General features: G+C 43.7%; 2 protein-coding genes across 3 annotated transcripts in view; both read right to left on the reverse strand.

Annotated features, from left to right (window-relative positions):
• The window catches only part of LOC131883155 (uncharacterized), a 7,923-nt gene extending 5,064 nt beyond the window's left edge, over window positions 1-2,859 (reverse strand). The window contains exon 1 of the transcript XR_009373587.1: window positions 2,580-2,859. The gene's annotated coding sequence lies outside the window, so the exon portion shown is untranslated. The remainder of the gene's footprint in view (window positions 1-2,579) is intronic.
• A 651-nt stretch (window positions 2,860-3,510) lies between these two features.
• LOC131883153 (uncharacterized) lies at window positions 3,511-8,417 on the reverse strand. 2 transcript variants are annotated; one of them, XR_009373586.1, is made up of 2 exons: window positions 4,361-8,416; window positions 3,511-3,959 (listed from the first exon to the last, which is right to left on the reverse strand). XR_009373586.1 is itself a non-coding variant. In XM_059230529.1 (2 exons), the coding sequence occupies exon 1, from the start codon at window positions 5,383-5,385 to the stop codon at window positions 4,447-4,449; it is 939 nt and encodes a 312-aa protein (XP_059086512.1). In that variant the 5' UTR covers window positions 5,386-8,417; the 3' UTR covers window positions 3,511-3,954; window positions 4,412-4,446. The 2 variants fall into 2 exon arrangements, 1 of the variants encoding a protein (XP_059086512.1); XM_059230529.1 differs by having other exon boundaries at window positions 3,511-3,954; window positions 4,412-8,417.
• Window positions 8,418-14,565: the final 6,148 nt, after the last annotated feature.

Genomic DNA, 14,565 nt, shown 5'->3' on the forward strand with positions numbered 1-14,565 from the left:
TCTTCCGTCAAACCAGGGTTGCCTTTTTGTTCAAACCTAAGTTTTTGAGTGGCGATGGAATAGGCGAGTTCTTTGACTTTCCATATTTTCTGGCAACCTTGAATTTGAAATTTGATTTGATCCCATCACTACTGATTACTATTCCGGTTACTTGAGGCTAAAATGAAGAACGAACCACTCCTAGTCAAAAAAGGTAATGGCGTTTGTTACTCGTTACACACATTTTTCATAAAAGNCAGCGGACAACTCGAACCAGCGGACAACTCAACCCAGGACTACTCGACCCAACGGACAACTTGACCCAGGGCAACTCGGTGGTGGGTCGAGTTGTCCGCTGGGTCGAGTCGTCCTGGTTCGAGTTGTCCGCTGGGTCGAGTCGTCCTGGTTCGAGTTGTCCGCTGGGTCGAGTTGTCCGGTCACCAAAACTGCGGCATCTGGAGAGAGGATTTTTGCCCTCCTTTACGCACTGCATTTTAGCCCCTCGACTACAATGGCTAAATGCGTCGCAAAAATACGAAGATATTTTTGACTGCTCCCAAAGTCAAAATTTGCATTGAAATATGAAAAAAAAGCTCAAAAAACAGAAAAGAGTTGCGCCTTAAAGCCGAATCTAAGATCCACCTTGCTTTTCAGCGATTGTTACTGATTGCTAAAGGCTTGCACTAAAAACTCAGTAATTTTAAAGGCAACGCTATTATTCAGATAAAGCTCATAAATAAGGAAAAAATGCCTTAGAAAAATGCACAAATGCGTTTCAAATAAATTTCACTTTTACTTTTGAAGTGAACAACTATTTATCTTCGTCAATGGAGGCGGCAATCCCCTTGATTTCACTGATTTAGAAACTACCCCAACCCAAAACATCTGAATTCTTTTAAACCAAAATCGGCCTCAGGTCACTCTGGCGGTGTTGTCAAACAAACGCCTGTCTTGTACGACATTCGCTTTTTCAGTTAGTTTTAGTATTTGTTTTTACATCTCAGATCGATAAAACTGAAATATGGCGCGACTATTTCAGTGTAGCTTTCGCCAAATTCAATTTTTGTTACCGACAACCATAATCAAGCTATTTTGCTTTTACCCAAGCTTGTTGGTGCCACTTGGGCTTACTGTAGGCTGAACTGACATTCTAAGAAATCGAAATAAAAAAGCTTCGAAATGACATGAATCTGCCTTTAGAGATTGGGTTTACGAATAGATTGGATAGGTGTATTTTAGCTGATTTTGGATCGCCTTGGAGTTCTTCTCCATCATTGCGAGGTCGAAATCATAATCACCATAAGCTTGGCACGGGTAGCGTCAATATTGCTTGGGCACAATGGCAACATTTCAATCATGGCCAGTGTTCAATTTATCAAACGGTTCTGCGCCGTTTCACTAAGGGAATGCCTGGAACAGGTGGGCTTAGCTACCATGAGCGTCTGGTAAAGCTTCGGTGTGAGTCCATACAGTCTCGCCGTGAAAAGAATGAAATAATGTGGACATTCAAATTGCTCAACGGACATGTCAAAGTGTTGGTGGGCAACAATGAAGAAGAGGCATTTTATTATTTGAAGGACAAAAATCATCGCGAAACAAGATCGTCGTTGGCAGGAAAAATTTGGACCCCGGTTGCTCGTTGTGGTGCTAGACTCAATTCTTTCACCATTCGCGCCATTCCAAGGTGGAATGCTATTCCGCAAAGCATTCGATCAGTGACCTCTTTGAATGTATTTCGCTCTCAGTTGAACTCGTGGTATTCAGCAAAAAGCTTACTCTTCTAAGGAGCTGGAGACAAAGATCTTTATTTTACTCTTCCTCCTTATTCTTTAACTTATTCATGTCCATCTACACATTATACCAAAACTCCTTTATCTGCCACTACATGGTGTTGGAGTGGTTGACACAATAAACAATAAACAAATGTCAAATCAGGGCGTAGAGAGAAGAAATACACACATCGGCATCCCTGCTTAGGCATGTGTGTAACCGCAAAACTGTTCATACAGTTCACGACTCTGTGGTTGATTTAGTTTTTAAAAAATTGTTGGAAGTGCCGCATAAATTCGCAAATTCAAGACTGTCCATATAAACGTTGGTTTGGTCCATGTCTTTATAAATTACTCATTCGTACCTTGCTTGATCCTCTTCATGGTACGACTCACGAGAAGAACAAAAGTGGTAGGGCCACTTTTGCGTACATACAGTAAATTGGACAGTACATACTTACAATGTTAGATATGCATACAGCCCATAAACTGGCTAACGCCTGTCTTTTCTAGTTCAGACGCGTCCTCCTCCTCCTCCTGCTCCTGCTCCCTCCCATTATTGGTTTTGGTTTTGAAGCAACGGCACTCTAAATCTAAACTCGTTTTACCCAAGACATTTGCTCGCACGCAGTGGTAGGCTTCCCCAAATAAGTTGCTACAATGCATAGGTGAACCAGCATCTGACAAGCAAGGGGGGGCATATTATCAATTTCTAGATCTGAAACCCTCGCCTGAAGCGAGTTTTTTAAACGCTCGTGCTTCTGAGTTAAGGCTTGGACGTTACCTAGGATGAGCACCCCTCTCACCACTTTGACGAGTGTATTTTCTTACCAGTTTACGTCCAACCCCTAACTCCGAGATCCGTGCCTTGAAAAATATGCTTCTGGACAGGATTGCAATATTGCTCCACAACTCTAGAGACCTTCATAAAGACGCGCGAGGTTGAGGATGCGTCATAACATTCCACCGATCTGTCAATTTTCGATGACTTTGTAAAGGGTTCCAAGCAAAGCACCACAGGGAGTCGTTCATTTCCTAAAAGAATTCACCCACTCGTATTGCGTAGGAAGTTGATGTTTTAGATGGTTTATGACAGATGTTATCTACCACAGACCTAACCTACTGATTCCACAGGGCTAGAGTACTATAAGCCATTATGATTAGGGTAAAGTAAGTCTTAACAATCTCGCAGTCTGCCAGTAATACGTTTGACTAAAGTGTAACTTAGAATCAAGAAAAAAGACACTTTTGTGTTTGAAAAGATTTGCTATCCTCATTGTCATCATCTACATGTTTCATTGATTCACATTTGCAATGATATGACGAAGGCTTTCTGTTCTGGGGATCGAGGCGTTCATCCCGATTGGGGGCCTATCCGGCTAACAAACTTCGGCCTACAGCAAGGCGCGGCTGGGTCGGCGGCATCACGCAGCGAAGACGCTCATATCAGACGCCAATTGCATAGACGTAGAGGGCTAGTCCATGGAGCTAGTCAGAGAAGCGACACTCAGGAGATTTCTGAGATTTTTTGCCTCCCTGGCGGCTCCCTGGTGTGTGCGATGGGGATCAGCTTTGAACACATTTAGCTATGTGATTCTAAAAATCAAGTTCCGAACTCGGGGAGCCGGTGAGTTGATGGCTCGTTTGTCTGCTTTGGTTGAAATTAAGTAACACAAAAGAAGTCGATCAGCCCGACACCCTGCTGCCCAACTACCAAAATGTGTTCAAAGCAAAGTCTCAAGTGGCTTGGTTGTAAGCCCTCTACATAGATGTAATGGTTTATTGGGTGAACTTTGCTGGTGACTGGATGAAATAGATTATAAACAGGGTGGTGAGTAAAGGTAATAGAATGAGTCAAAACTAACTTACAAACTATTGGAGGACGAAGTCAAGATCGCAACATTAACAATAAAGAACGGGGAACAAGTGGTATTAGGCATAGAAGGGGTCGGCCACGTGGTTCTTCTTCATCAGCTGGGACGAAGATGGCGCTGCATGACATTCCAAGGAGCCGGCCAAGGTGACCACTTGGGGTGGATCTATCGGTCTCTCAGCTTGCTGCACGGATCACTCCCCCGCATCACTCGTCCTTTGTGATTAACACCACCAGATCGCATATGGGACGGTCGTGCAATCGTTTGGAACTTTTCCAGTTCGACCAGCTTGGGTCACAATAACCGATGCCAAGCGGACTAGACTATCATGCCTAGGGTAGACCACAGACTTCTAGAAATATGGACTGCGAACGGCCTGCTCTTAGTCATAGCCACTCTGAGCCACTTTTCGAATTAAAGTAATAAAATAAGAAACGTAGATCTCTTCAATAACGGTAGGTCAATTTTATATCATTTACATGCAAAGTTGATCGTTTCAAAGTTATGTTGTCAAAAGCTTATGTAGCTGACCAAGAGCAGGCCGAAAATTCAAATTTTATGTAGTGTTTACTACATAACTTTGAACATGTCTCCTGAGTTCCCTAAGCATGGGTTTGGGCTCAAACTTGGCTGAGTTCATCTATTCAACATGACCTTGTGGTCGTATCAAGTGCTTATTTGGAATAAGATGAGCGATTTAGGAGATAGGATATTTTTGCTTCTGTTTGCAGTCCATATCTCTAGAAGTCCGTGGGTAGACTGAGTCCACCAAAGCACAAGGCCACTGACTTCTTTTCAAGGCCTTTTCACGTAGTAAGACTACATCACCAGGAAGTAGCGAGCGCCTGGGACGAATCGATTTGCACCGATCTTGGAGCATTGCCAGATAATCCTGTTGCCATAAGGACCCAAAATGGGTCAGCCAAGCTTAGCACACATTGCCACCTCCTCTTCCCGTAAGCCAAAACATCTTTCTCTGTAAAGACCTTGGAGGTGGAGGTGTGAGGCTCAATCTTGAGGGTGGGCAGCATGGCCGGAGTCAGAGACATTGGGTCATTGGGGTCGTGGGAAACCTCCCACAGTGGTGTAGACTTTACAACGGCAGACACTTCGCAAAGGAGAGTTCCCAATTTGTCTCTGCTTAATGTCCATCCATGGAGATTCAAGAGGGCCCCTTCCGACACAGGCCTTACACTGCCAATCTTGCGTTCCCATACACCTCCAAAATGGGAAGCGTGGAGTGGGCTAGGCAACAATTCACAGCCTTGGCGTGAAATGATCTTGTAGATGGCTGAGTGATCTGGTTCATCTTGATTTGGGTTCATGGAACCCACAATGTTAGTACCTTGGTCGCTTTGGATAACTTTAACTGAGCCCCTCAAGGCAAAAAAAAAAATCGTCGTTTTGCGTTTTGGAAGGAGCTTGTATCCATGCCGGGCAGCATTTCGATGTGGACGGCTCGTGTGACAAGGCATATCAATAGGAGGCCCCATGCTTTTTATCTGAGTCTTTGTGCACCTGGTCGGTTGTCCATCTTGTGCCAAAAAGGGCTCAAAAATGTCAAGGCCTACAGTTGTGAATGGAGGGCTGGGCTCCACTCGATCCAGGGGCAAGTCGGACATCTGTTGGGATTCAAGCGACCCACAAAGCCGTTGACACACAACACATTTAGCCAACATCCTGCGGATGGCATTTCTTCCATTTTGAATCTGAAATCCAGCATTTCGCACGGCTCCAAGAGTGAGGTGCCTCCCTTGGTGCATAACTTCAGCATGAAAGTAGCAGAGAATGGAGTGGATACCTGGATGTTCACTTAGCAGAAGTATAGGACAGGCAAAGTCAAACAGAACCTGGCTCTATTTAACTCGACCTCCCACTGGTAGTAGACTATCACCATCCACGAATGGCGAGAGTGAGGCCAATTTGTGGGTTTGGCGGGGATTTCCCCGAGAAAGAAGTGTCGAAACGTCTGCACAATAACTTGACTGACTTACTCGATATGACGACGGCTGTGCATGATCTTCAGTGGCTTGGATATTCACAGGAAAATGTCTTTTCAAGCTGTGCCTTGCTCTTTGCAACCAGGGCCCACCACTTTCAAGAACAACTGTTGTGGCCCTGATTTGTCTAGACCATGATGATAAATTGTGGAAATGGTTGTGGAAAATTCCCCCGTCACAGATGATGTTGGTTGAAAGTACAATTGTTGGAGTGCCCTCAGGGACGATCTCTGAAAGGTCATCTAGGGGAATTGGTCGTAGCGACAAGGCAGACGGGTTTTTGGCTTCAGTGGTCCAAAGCAATTGGGGGCCTTGGAACCAACAGCTTTTAGCCAACGACAGTGGACCTTGCGGTCTTGAAGCAATGTCAGCTGGGTTCGATTGTGATTCAAAGTATTGCCAACTCTGGGGTGGGGCTAATTGAGTTATGAAGGAAACCCTCTGAGACACATACCTTTTAATCGTCTCTCCAAGTGTTTCCAAGTTAAATAGCCCATCACCACCTGACTATCAGAGTAATAGACAACGGCACTTGGTTTGCGTTGTAGTTCATAAGAAATTCGGCCGACGCATGCGTTGCTTCAAGGGCTCCAAACCTTCAGCGGCTACGGTGGAGTTCCCAATTAAGAAGGCAACATGGATGTGGCTTACTTCGGAGATATTGCGCAAGTAGATGACGCGGCCAATAGCCTCCAAGCTAACATCAGCAAACACATGTATTTCTTGTTTAGCAAGGGGACCAAAATCCTGAGGGAAAAGTCCTCTGGGTATGGATAATGATTCCAATCCTGAAAGCATCTCCTTCCAATTGTCCCATGAGGGCTGAAACCTGTCTGGCAATGGGTCGTCCCATCCACAAACTTCCAGATCCTTTGGCTCCTGCTTCTTAGATATAATGGCACTCCGTTGAAAAAGCTGTCCCTCCAAAACAGAGACAGTGTTGACAACGGTCAAAACATCTCTTTTGGCTTGTCGTGGATTTGAACTTTGATGATGAAGGAGTCAGATTTGACATCCCAATGGGAATGGGAAGCTCGTTGAAGTGCACTTGAATAAGGTTTTCCGCCCATTCTTCACTAGGAAACGCCTCCAGGACATTTCTACTATTGGGGGGCAATCTTGTGAAGGCAAATATTATACTTGATTAAGATCCCTCTGGCTTCCTTGAGCACAGCAATGACAAGTTCAGGGGAGTTGGAGCAGCCAAGGCAATTGTCCACATAAATGTTCTTCTTCAAAAAGTCTTTTACACTTTGTGAAGCATTCACTGCCCAATCTGTAGCATAGTTAAGGCCAAAGGATACTACTGCTAGGCTTGGGCAGTTCCCAAAGATGTGGACACATGAGCGGTATTGAACTAGCTCCCTAGATTGATCATTGTCGGCAAACCAAGAAAATCTTAGGAAGTCCCAATGTTCAGGATTTAGGTGAAAGGAGTGAAACATGTCTTCAATATCCGCCACAAACCCGATTTTTCCCTCGCCAAAACGAGCTAAAACGCCCCTCAACTTATTGATTTGGTCTGGACCCTGTTGGAGTTCCCTGTTAAGGCTCATGTCATAATAGATTGCCGAATTATCAAAGCAAGACATGGTTTGGATTTCTTTGGATTGAAATGGGAAACACATGCAACCACCACGCCTTTCCATCTACTACTTTAAGGCTATCCTTGGTAACAGGTTCAACGTCTTTCGATTGCATAGTTGCTCCGATGGCCTCTAGACAAGGCTCCAGTCTGTCGGGTTGTTCCCTGAGTTTGTTCAAAGTTGTTTAAACAAAAAAGCGGAATCTGGTTGTTTGGCAAGTGAGTGTCGACTTTTTGAGCGGCAGAGGCATCTCCAGGTTTTCCATTTCATTCAAATGTATGCCTTGCTGAACAATGTTAATGAATCATGAGTCCTCTTGTGAATTCTCTGTCAATTTGTCGTCAGAATTAGAGGCAAATACGTCGTGTAGGAGGGGCGTTGAATCCAACTTGGGCACACAGCTAAAGGTTACAGAGGCTCTTGAGTGGTCGTGATCAATAGCAGGCTCTACATTTGTACGTAACGTTTGGAATTGCAGGCTTGGTCCACACTTTGTAAGGGGGCACATTGAACCCACCATCCCAACGCAGTGTGGTGTGAGTACGGGACGTGTTTCCCATATTGCTTGGTTGAGAGAGCGTCTCCCGCATCACGCCCACTGAAAATCAAGACAGGAACGGTTGCATCAATATCGTTGAGATGTTGGGCCAGATGCGCAACATGGCGATGAGCCTTGACCATGGTAGGGGTGGCCACTTCGCCTTTGGTATTAGGAATCATCTCATTTTTGAACGCTGGAGGGAACGAGAAGCTTGCTTCTTCATTTACACCCTTGACCACGAGTCCATCGAGGATCCTTCCTTCCTTACTGTGTTTGTGCCCACTCAGTGTCGACATGTTGTACAAGTGGCTTGGAGAGGACGCAGCAAAATAGGTAAAACCAAGGGGATTGACAAAGGAAGAGTTTGATTGTTCGTCCAGGATCACGTAACACCGGAGGCGCAGTCCGGATTGCTTTGGAAGCCTCAGATCGACCAACAAGGTTTTTCCACATTTAAGTCCGGGTCCCCGCTTTCCACAGAAAACAGAGCAGCGAGACGTCTTTGGATTGTCCCGATCTTGAATGGGCACTCTGGTTTGAGAGCGAGACACTAGGGATGATTGGTAGCTATTAGAGAGGTGCGCACCAGGGTCACGTGAACCAGCATAAGCTCCACCTTTTGTATAGAGACGTGTAAAGTACCGGATCGAATTTCAGCTGTGTGAGATAGTCAGGCTGCGCCACAATTGCAGCAAGAACTACCATGATTTAAGCACATCCAGTGCTTCCAAATCTTCATTGACAAAATTGTTCGAATCCTAGTACGTCGTTTGACAATCATTTAAAGCCATTTAAGTCCAACATTTATTTGCTAAAGATGCAAGTGAGAAAAGTATGCAGAAATTACGAAAAAATATTTGGTCCCAAAATTTTGTTATCAGTAAGATGTGTGGTGACACTTCCTTCATGATAGAACCAAAGGGCGCACTAGTCTGAAATCCCAAAGCTTTACACTTCTCTATAGTGTAGCAAGGAATGATGACGCAATCAACGACTAGATGTCGCATTGGCCCCGACCTCAGTGCAGAGGAAAATGGATTTTAAGTCAACAATTCTGTACACCAAAAAAGAGGAGGGTGAGTGCCTGATCAGTAGCAACGACCTACAATCGCTGGGTCTTCAACGAACGGCATCAGTGGCAAACTCACTCAGAATCAGGCCACGCTGGCCGATGAAAAAGCATGCGTTACCGTACACAAAATTTATGTACCAGCTGATGAAGGCAAGTGTTCGCATTTTTCCTCGCGCTATGCGAGGTGTAGTCATTACAGGGTGACAACAATGACTTAGGGCACTTTGAAACGGCTTTAACTCTTCATCTATTGAGATTTCAGAGGTGACTCTGTTATTTTAAATCATTAAATATATACCCTGCTACAATTCACATGAGCAGTTTATTCGACGTATCCACCTCTGGCAGAAATTACAGCCTTCACACGTTTTCGCGCTGCAGTACAAGAAGCACGTATGGTTTCCTCGTCAACATTTTCCCATTCTGTCAATAAGGCTGCCTTGAGATCTTCCATGTTTTTGTACAACCGTACCCCAACCTTCCTCTCCAGAATTGACTAAATACAAAAGTTGATTACATTGAGATCTGAGAGGAAGGAGGCCACATTGTCTTGTCTCAAAAATGCTCAAATTTGTCCTCGCACCAGCTCTGAATGAGTTTTGCTGTGTGGGAGGGTGCACCATCCTGCTGGAAACAGTAGGAACCCGTCCATTGTTGAGCCTGGATCCAGGGAAGCACCTTAGAGGCTAACATGTCCAAGTAAATGTGCTGGTTAACTTTAAAACCCGCTGGAATGAAGACCAAAGAGGTTTTCCTGCCGCAATCAGTTACACCAGCTCACACCATTACAGATGCTGTTTTTTGCCAACTGAATATTGTTCTCTCTTTCACAGGAACACTCTGAATATTCCTGGCCAAAATCCAATCATTTTGATTGTTGAAAGCAGCTTCAACAGTGAAAAGCTTTTCATCTATCCAAATCACAGAAATCTCCGTGCCCTCTTGAAACCACTTCTTGAGTTTTCTTGCTCTGGAGAGCCTCTTCTGGATAACAGTTGAACTCAAGATCTGTCTCTTTTGCATATGGTAGGCAGCCATGTGCAAGTCCTCTTTGACCACCTTTTGCATAACTTCCCAGTTCACACCTGCCTGGCAAGCCATTTGTCAAAAGGACCTCTTGCTGTTTTGACAAATTTTCATTCTGGTGGTTTTTACTAGTTTTGGTGTCCTCACCGACCTGGGACGACCAGATTTTGGCCTGTTCTCAACACTGTTGAACTGTTTGAACCTTTTAATAGTATATGACACAGTTGATTTTGACACTGTCATGACTTTCAAAGTCTTTGCAATCTTCCTGCAACTGTGGCCTTCCTTATAAAGTTTTATGATGGCCTCACGTTTTTCTATTTTGCGACAAATCTAGACACTATACAAATCACAAAGTCAACATAAACAACAATTAGAGGTAACTGGATGATATCCTTTTTTCATATGGCGGGAAATTTGAATGATGGAGTTGCATTTGAAGCTACTTTTGGATGCCCTAAAACATAGTTGTCACCCTGTATATGGTCTGTGGACGCAATGAATGGCAGTGGGAGCAAGCGGGTACCGAATTGCAGTCACTAGCCAAATGCGGCCCGAGGCATTTAAAGCACAGTTGTCTATCAGCAAACATTTGACGCCTTTGATTAACGCATGGCACCTGGCAAAAAAAGAATAGCCTACTAAAAACTCGATTTGCGGCTTTTGTGATAGAAGAGGACATTTCACTTCATTGTATCGCACACCCTCTATTACCTAATTCAGCAAGTTTATTGATCTGTGAAAAAAAGAGAGTTGGTATGATCTAATTGGGATATCTCGGGCCATGAAACTCTCGATGCTCGTTTGTGTATTTTGTGTTTTGATGTGGGTCTAATAAGCTCTGACTTGCGAGGGAGTCGGGGCAGAAATAATCGTGTGTTCCACTGATGACGACTCGCCTCTTTAATTAAACAAACCGGTATACTACATGGCATAGTTCCTTCCAGTCACTGTGTCAGATAGTGGTTTTAATTGGTACTCAAATGATTACTTCTAGCATAGAGTGATTAAAGCAATTTAGACGTTTGCAAGTTAAGAACTTAAAGCACACAGCGATGAGCAGAAGTCGGTCTTCCTCTGTTAAGCAGAAAAATGAGTGACAGCCAGGGGTAGCCGTACCTGGCCTAGACTAGAAGGGCCCTCTAGCCTAAACACTTCCCTGCAAACCTTATCATGCTTCAAAATGTGTAGAAATAAGTCTGAATTGAGATTTCTTGCCATAACCAACAGAAATGAAAAGAATAAAAATGTATTCCCACGCTTTCAAACGTCAAAAAAAGTTTCACTTTTCAAGCGATTATGAGCTTTGTCCCAACCCAGGATTTAGGGTCAATTCTAGTGACCTTAAAGCCTTAATGTGCGTATTGAGAGCACCTTCAAGTCCTCGAGAACCCAGGCTAGCTCGAACAATGAAGTCCACTTCTCTTCTTTCTCGGGCTCCTTCATTGTTTAATTTGCTTCCCTCTAATATTCTAATATAGCAACTACTAATTTTGTATCATCAGCATAGGAAGAGATACTGACATTACTACTACCAAGCTTCTGAAGCGGAGCAATGAAGATAATGAAAAGGAGAGGACCCAAGATGGAGCCCTGAGGTACACCCGACTTGACATCATGTATGTCACTAAGGGATCCCTCAACCTTAACTAATTATTTCATACCACAAATGAAACTTCCTAGCCAATTGAGAACCTTGCCTTGGATCCCAATCTTATGGAGCCTGTTAGCTAAAAGGCCATGATCTACCTTGTCAAAGGCCTTGGCAAAGTCGAGATAAACTACATTGACTGATTCATGGCTCTCTAATCCCTCAATAACCTGCTGCATATGTTCAATCAGTTGGGTAACCGTGCTAAAATGTGCTCGGAACCCATGCTGGCTAGAGGGAAGGACTCCATGAATATCAAGAAATTCAACAAGTTTGAACTTCATGATCTTCTCAAACACCTTCGCAATGTTCGAAGTGAGANTTCATGGCTCTCTAATCCCTCAATAACCTGCTCCATATGTTCAATCAGTTGGGTAACCGTGCTAAAATGTGCTCGGAACCCGTGCTGGCTAGAGGGAAGGACTCCATGAATATCAAGAAATTCAACAAGTTTGAACTTCATGATCTTCTCAAACACCTTCGCAATGTTCGAAGTGAGAGAGAGAGCCTCCGTCGTAAGGTTGCACCCTCAAGCTCCTCCATTTTATCCCTTGAAGACCGGCTGTGAAAAAATGGATGGCGATACTGCCATGTTGATGTGCAGGCAAACGGCCTTCAGCACCAAGATAAAACCATTTACGGGAGATCCAGAATAAGCAGATCCAGTTCTTCTAATCTATCTATAATCAAGGGCCAATATTCATCCGCCCTTTCTCAAGAACATGATGATCTGACAGATTACTAGGTGTCACATGGACATACTGGATCAGATCAAGGTCATTGGAAAAGACCAAATCCAGAACGTTATTTGCTCTGGTGGCTTCACTAACATGCTGGGAGTAATTGCGCAAGATCGCAAATTCTTCCAGCTCTTCGAACGACTGAGATGTCGATTTCGAGATGGGAATGTACCCATCGGGACTAGCCTCCCACTCTGCAACGTTAGCCTGAAAATTAAAGTCCCCTACAAAGAAAACCCTCGAGCAAACTGCTAGATCCAAGTCATTTCCAGGGAATTAGAGAGCTGACATAACAGTGCTTACTGAACAATAAGGGAGTCTATACATTGTTACAATAGACAGATCAAGGCCTTGAAGATGACAAACTAAGACCTCTACTTCTCCATTCGACATTTGTACATGACTAATGTGCAAATCATTCCTAACATATAGGCATACACCCCCATGTGGGAATATGGAATTATCAGGGCGTATTCTATCACAACGAACTAAGTTGAAACCAACTATGGTTAGTTCTTCATCTAAGACCCCTGGCCGAAGCCATGTTTCTGTTATAGAGATGAATGAAAGCTCTCTCTCAACGGCTAGTTCTTCTAAGATCTTAAGTTTTGTGCTGTCATTTTTAGAAATCAGACAATCCACGTTCAAATATAGCCCCTCTATGGGCCTCTCTTTTGACGGACCAAGTTCACAAGATCTTGGACCATCCTCTCCAACCGTAAAAAATCCCGCTCCTCAACAAAGGTGCGCTCTACCGGAGGCAAAGCATGAGCTAATGGGGATGGTTGAGTTTGGGAAATTGCTTGGGCAGCTGCATTTGAAAAGGAACGTATTTTGGGAATAGGGCTGGGACATGGAATATTAGGAAGGAGGGTTTTTTATAGAAATGGGTGTACAAGTTTGGGTATTTAAGGGAAGAGGAGAGAATTGGGAGAGAGAATGAGTGGTAGAAGGAGTGAGAGGGCGGAAGCAGAATGGGTTAAGGTAGGGGGTGGGGTGGGATTAGGTTTAGGAATAGGGTCGGCTCTAAAACTACGAGTCTGAGCTAGTTTGTACCTTTGTTTCCTTTGTGCCCCTTCTAAGTGGACAAAGGTACACCTTATGTTAAAGCACGTCTTAAGTCTTATGGACTGACGGCACATGTACGGGTGAAAAAAAGGAGAATCTACCTTTGAACATCCCTTCTTTCTATTGTACTTCTCAAGGCCAAACTTGAGTAACTTTTGACACCATTAGGGTGGTGAAACTGACAGCCCTTTCGTTCACCAGGACAAGGCTGCTTCCAGTAAATAGGACTGACTATTTTCCCCACAACTGCCTTTTCCTGCTGTTTTTCAAGAGGATATAGTACTTCAACCTCTACATTGGTCAAATCAGTCGACTTCTCAACTACTGGGTGAGCCTGATCTTCAAGCAGCACCCTGGTTTCATTGACCCTAGCAACTAGAGCCCCTATAATAAAGGGCTTATTGACTACGGAAGGATCCTTCCTTGCCAAGACCAAGTCCAAACATTGTCTAGCCACTTTACTGACTTTTCCAAAAAAATAGCTTCCATCATGAATGGAGAGGAACTATCAATGAGCAGCAAAATCAAGAGACCAAGACATAGAGGAAAACTTAAAGGATATGCAATCTTGTCTTGAGATATAGGGCATCGAAGCAAAATAGAAATAAACTGCCTCACATCAAACTAAGCATACAAATCTAAGATGGAGATAGTAAACAATAAGTGAGGGACAGAGAAAAGCCAGGAATCAACAACATGTGTAAACTAGGAAAATAACCTCCTTCGGGATCAACTACACAAATCTTTCTCATCAAATTAATTTAAAGATGTTTAGCATTGGGTATTCTCAAATAAATAAATGCAAACAATATTCTTTGCATTCCTGATGCAAGCGTGGGATGGCAATGGGTCAAATAATGTCTATTTGCAAAACATTTTATGAAGGAAGTGTGAAGATGGTTGAAACACTAATAACGTCACCCTGACAGTGAAAGTAAAGTCAACTTGATTAAGATACGACTTGGCTTCATTCTATAATGTAAATGGAGACAATGTTTGAAAGACTAACTTGCAATTGAGTCATGCCAATGTCGGATCTTACTAATAATAAGGCAGGATTGCCTTTGATTTATCTTAAACTCGTTTCTTTAAACAAGTCGAGGAAGTAGTTCATACCATACTTAAAGGAACTGGAAATGTTTCAATCTCGAAATTTAAGGCCCTTGATTGGGTCATTGAAAGTTGATTACGTGAAGTGTTGGAAATTCAGAACCTTTGGTGTACAATGTGTGATGGTATTTGATCATTTGCTTGATGTG

This window comes from Tigriopus californicus, chromosome 7 (genome assembly GCF_007210705.1).
Source record: "Tigriopus californicus strain San Diego chromosome 7, Tcal_SD_v2.1, whole genome shotgun sequence".
Lineage (NCBI taxonomy): Eukaryota > Metazoa > Arthropoda > Copepoda > Harpacticoida > Harpacticidae > Tigriopus > Tigriopus californicus.

What these genes read in the sequence shown, in the direction of transcription:
- LOC131883153 (XM_059230529.1), bottom strand. Translation starts at nt 5,385, where the DNA reads ATGCACCAAGGGAGGCACCTCACTCTTGGAGCCGTGCGAAATGCTGGA.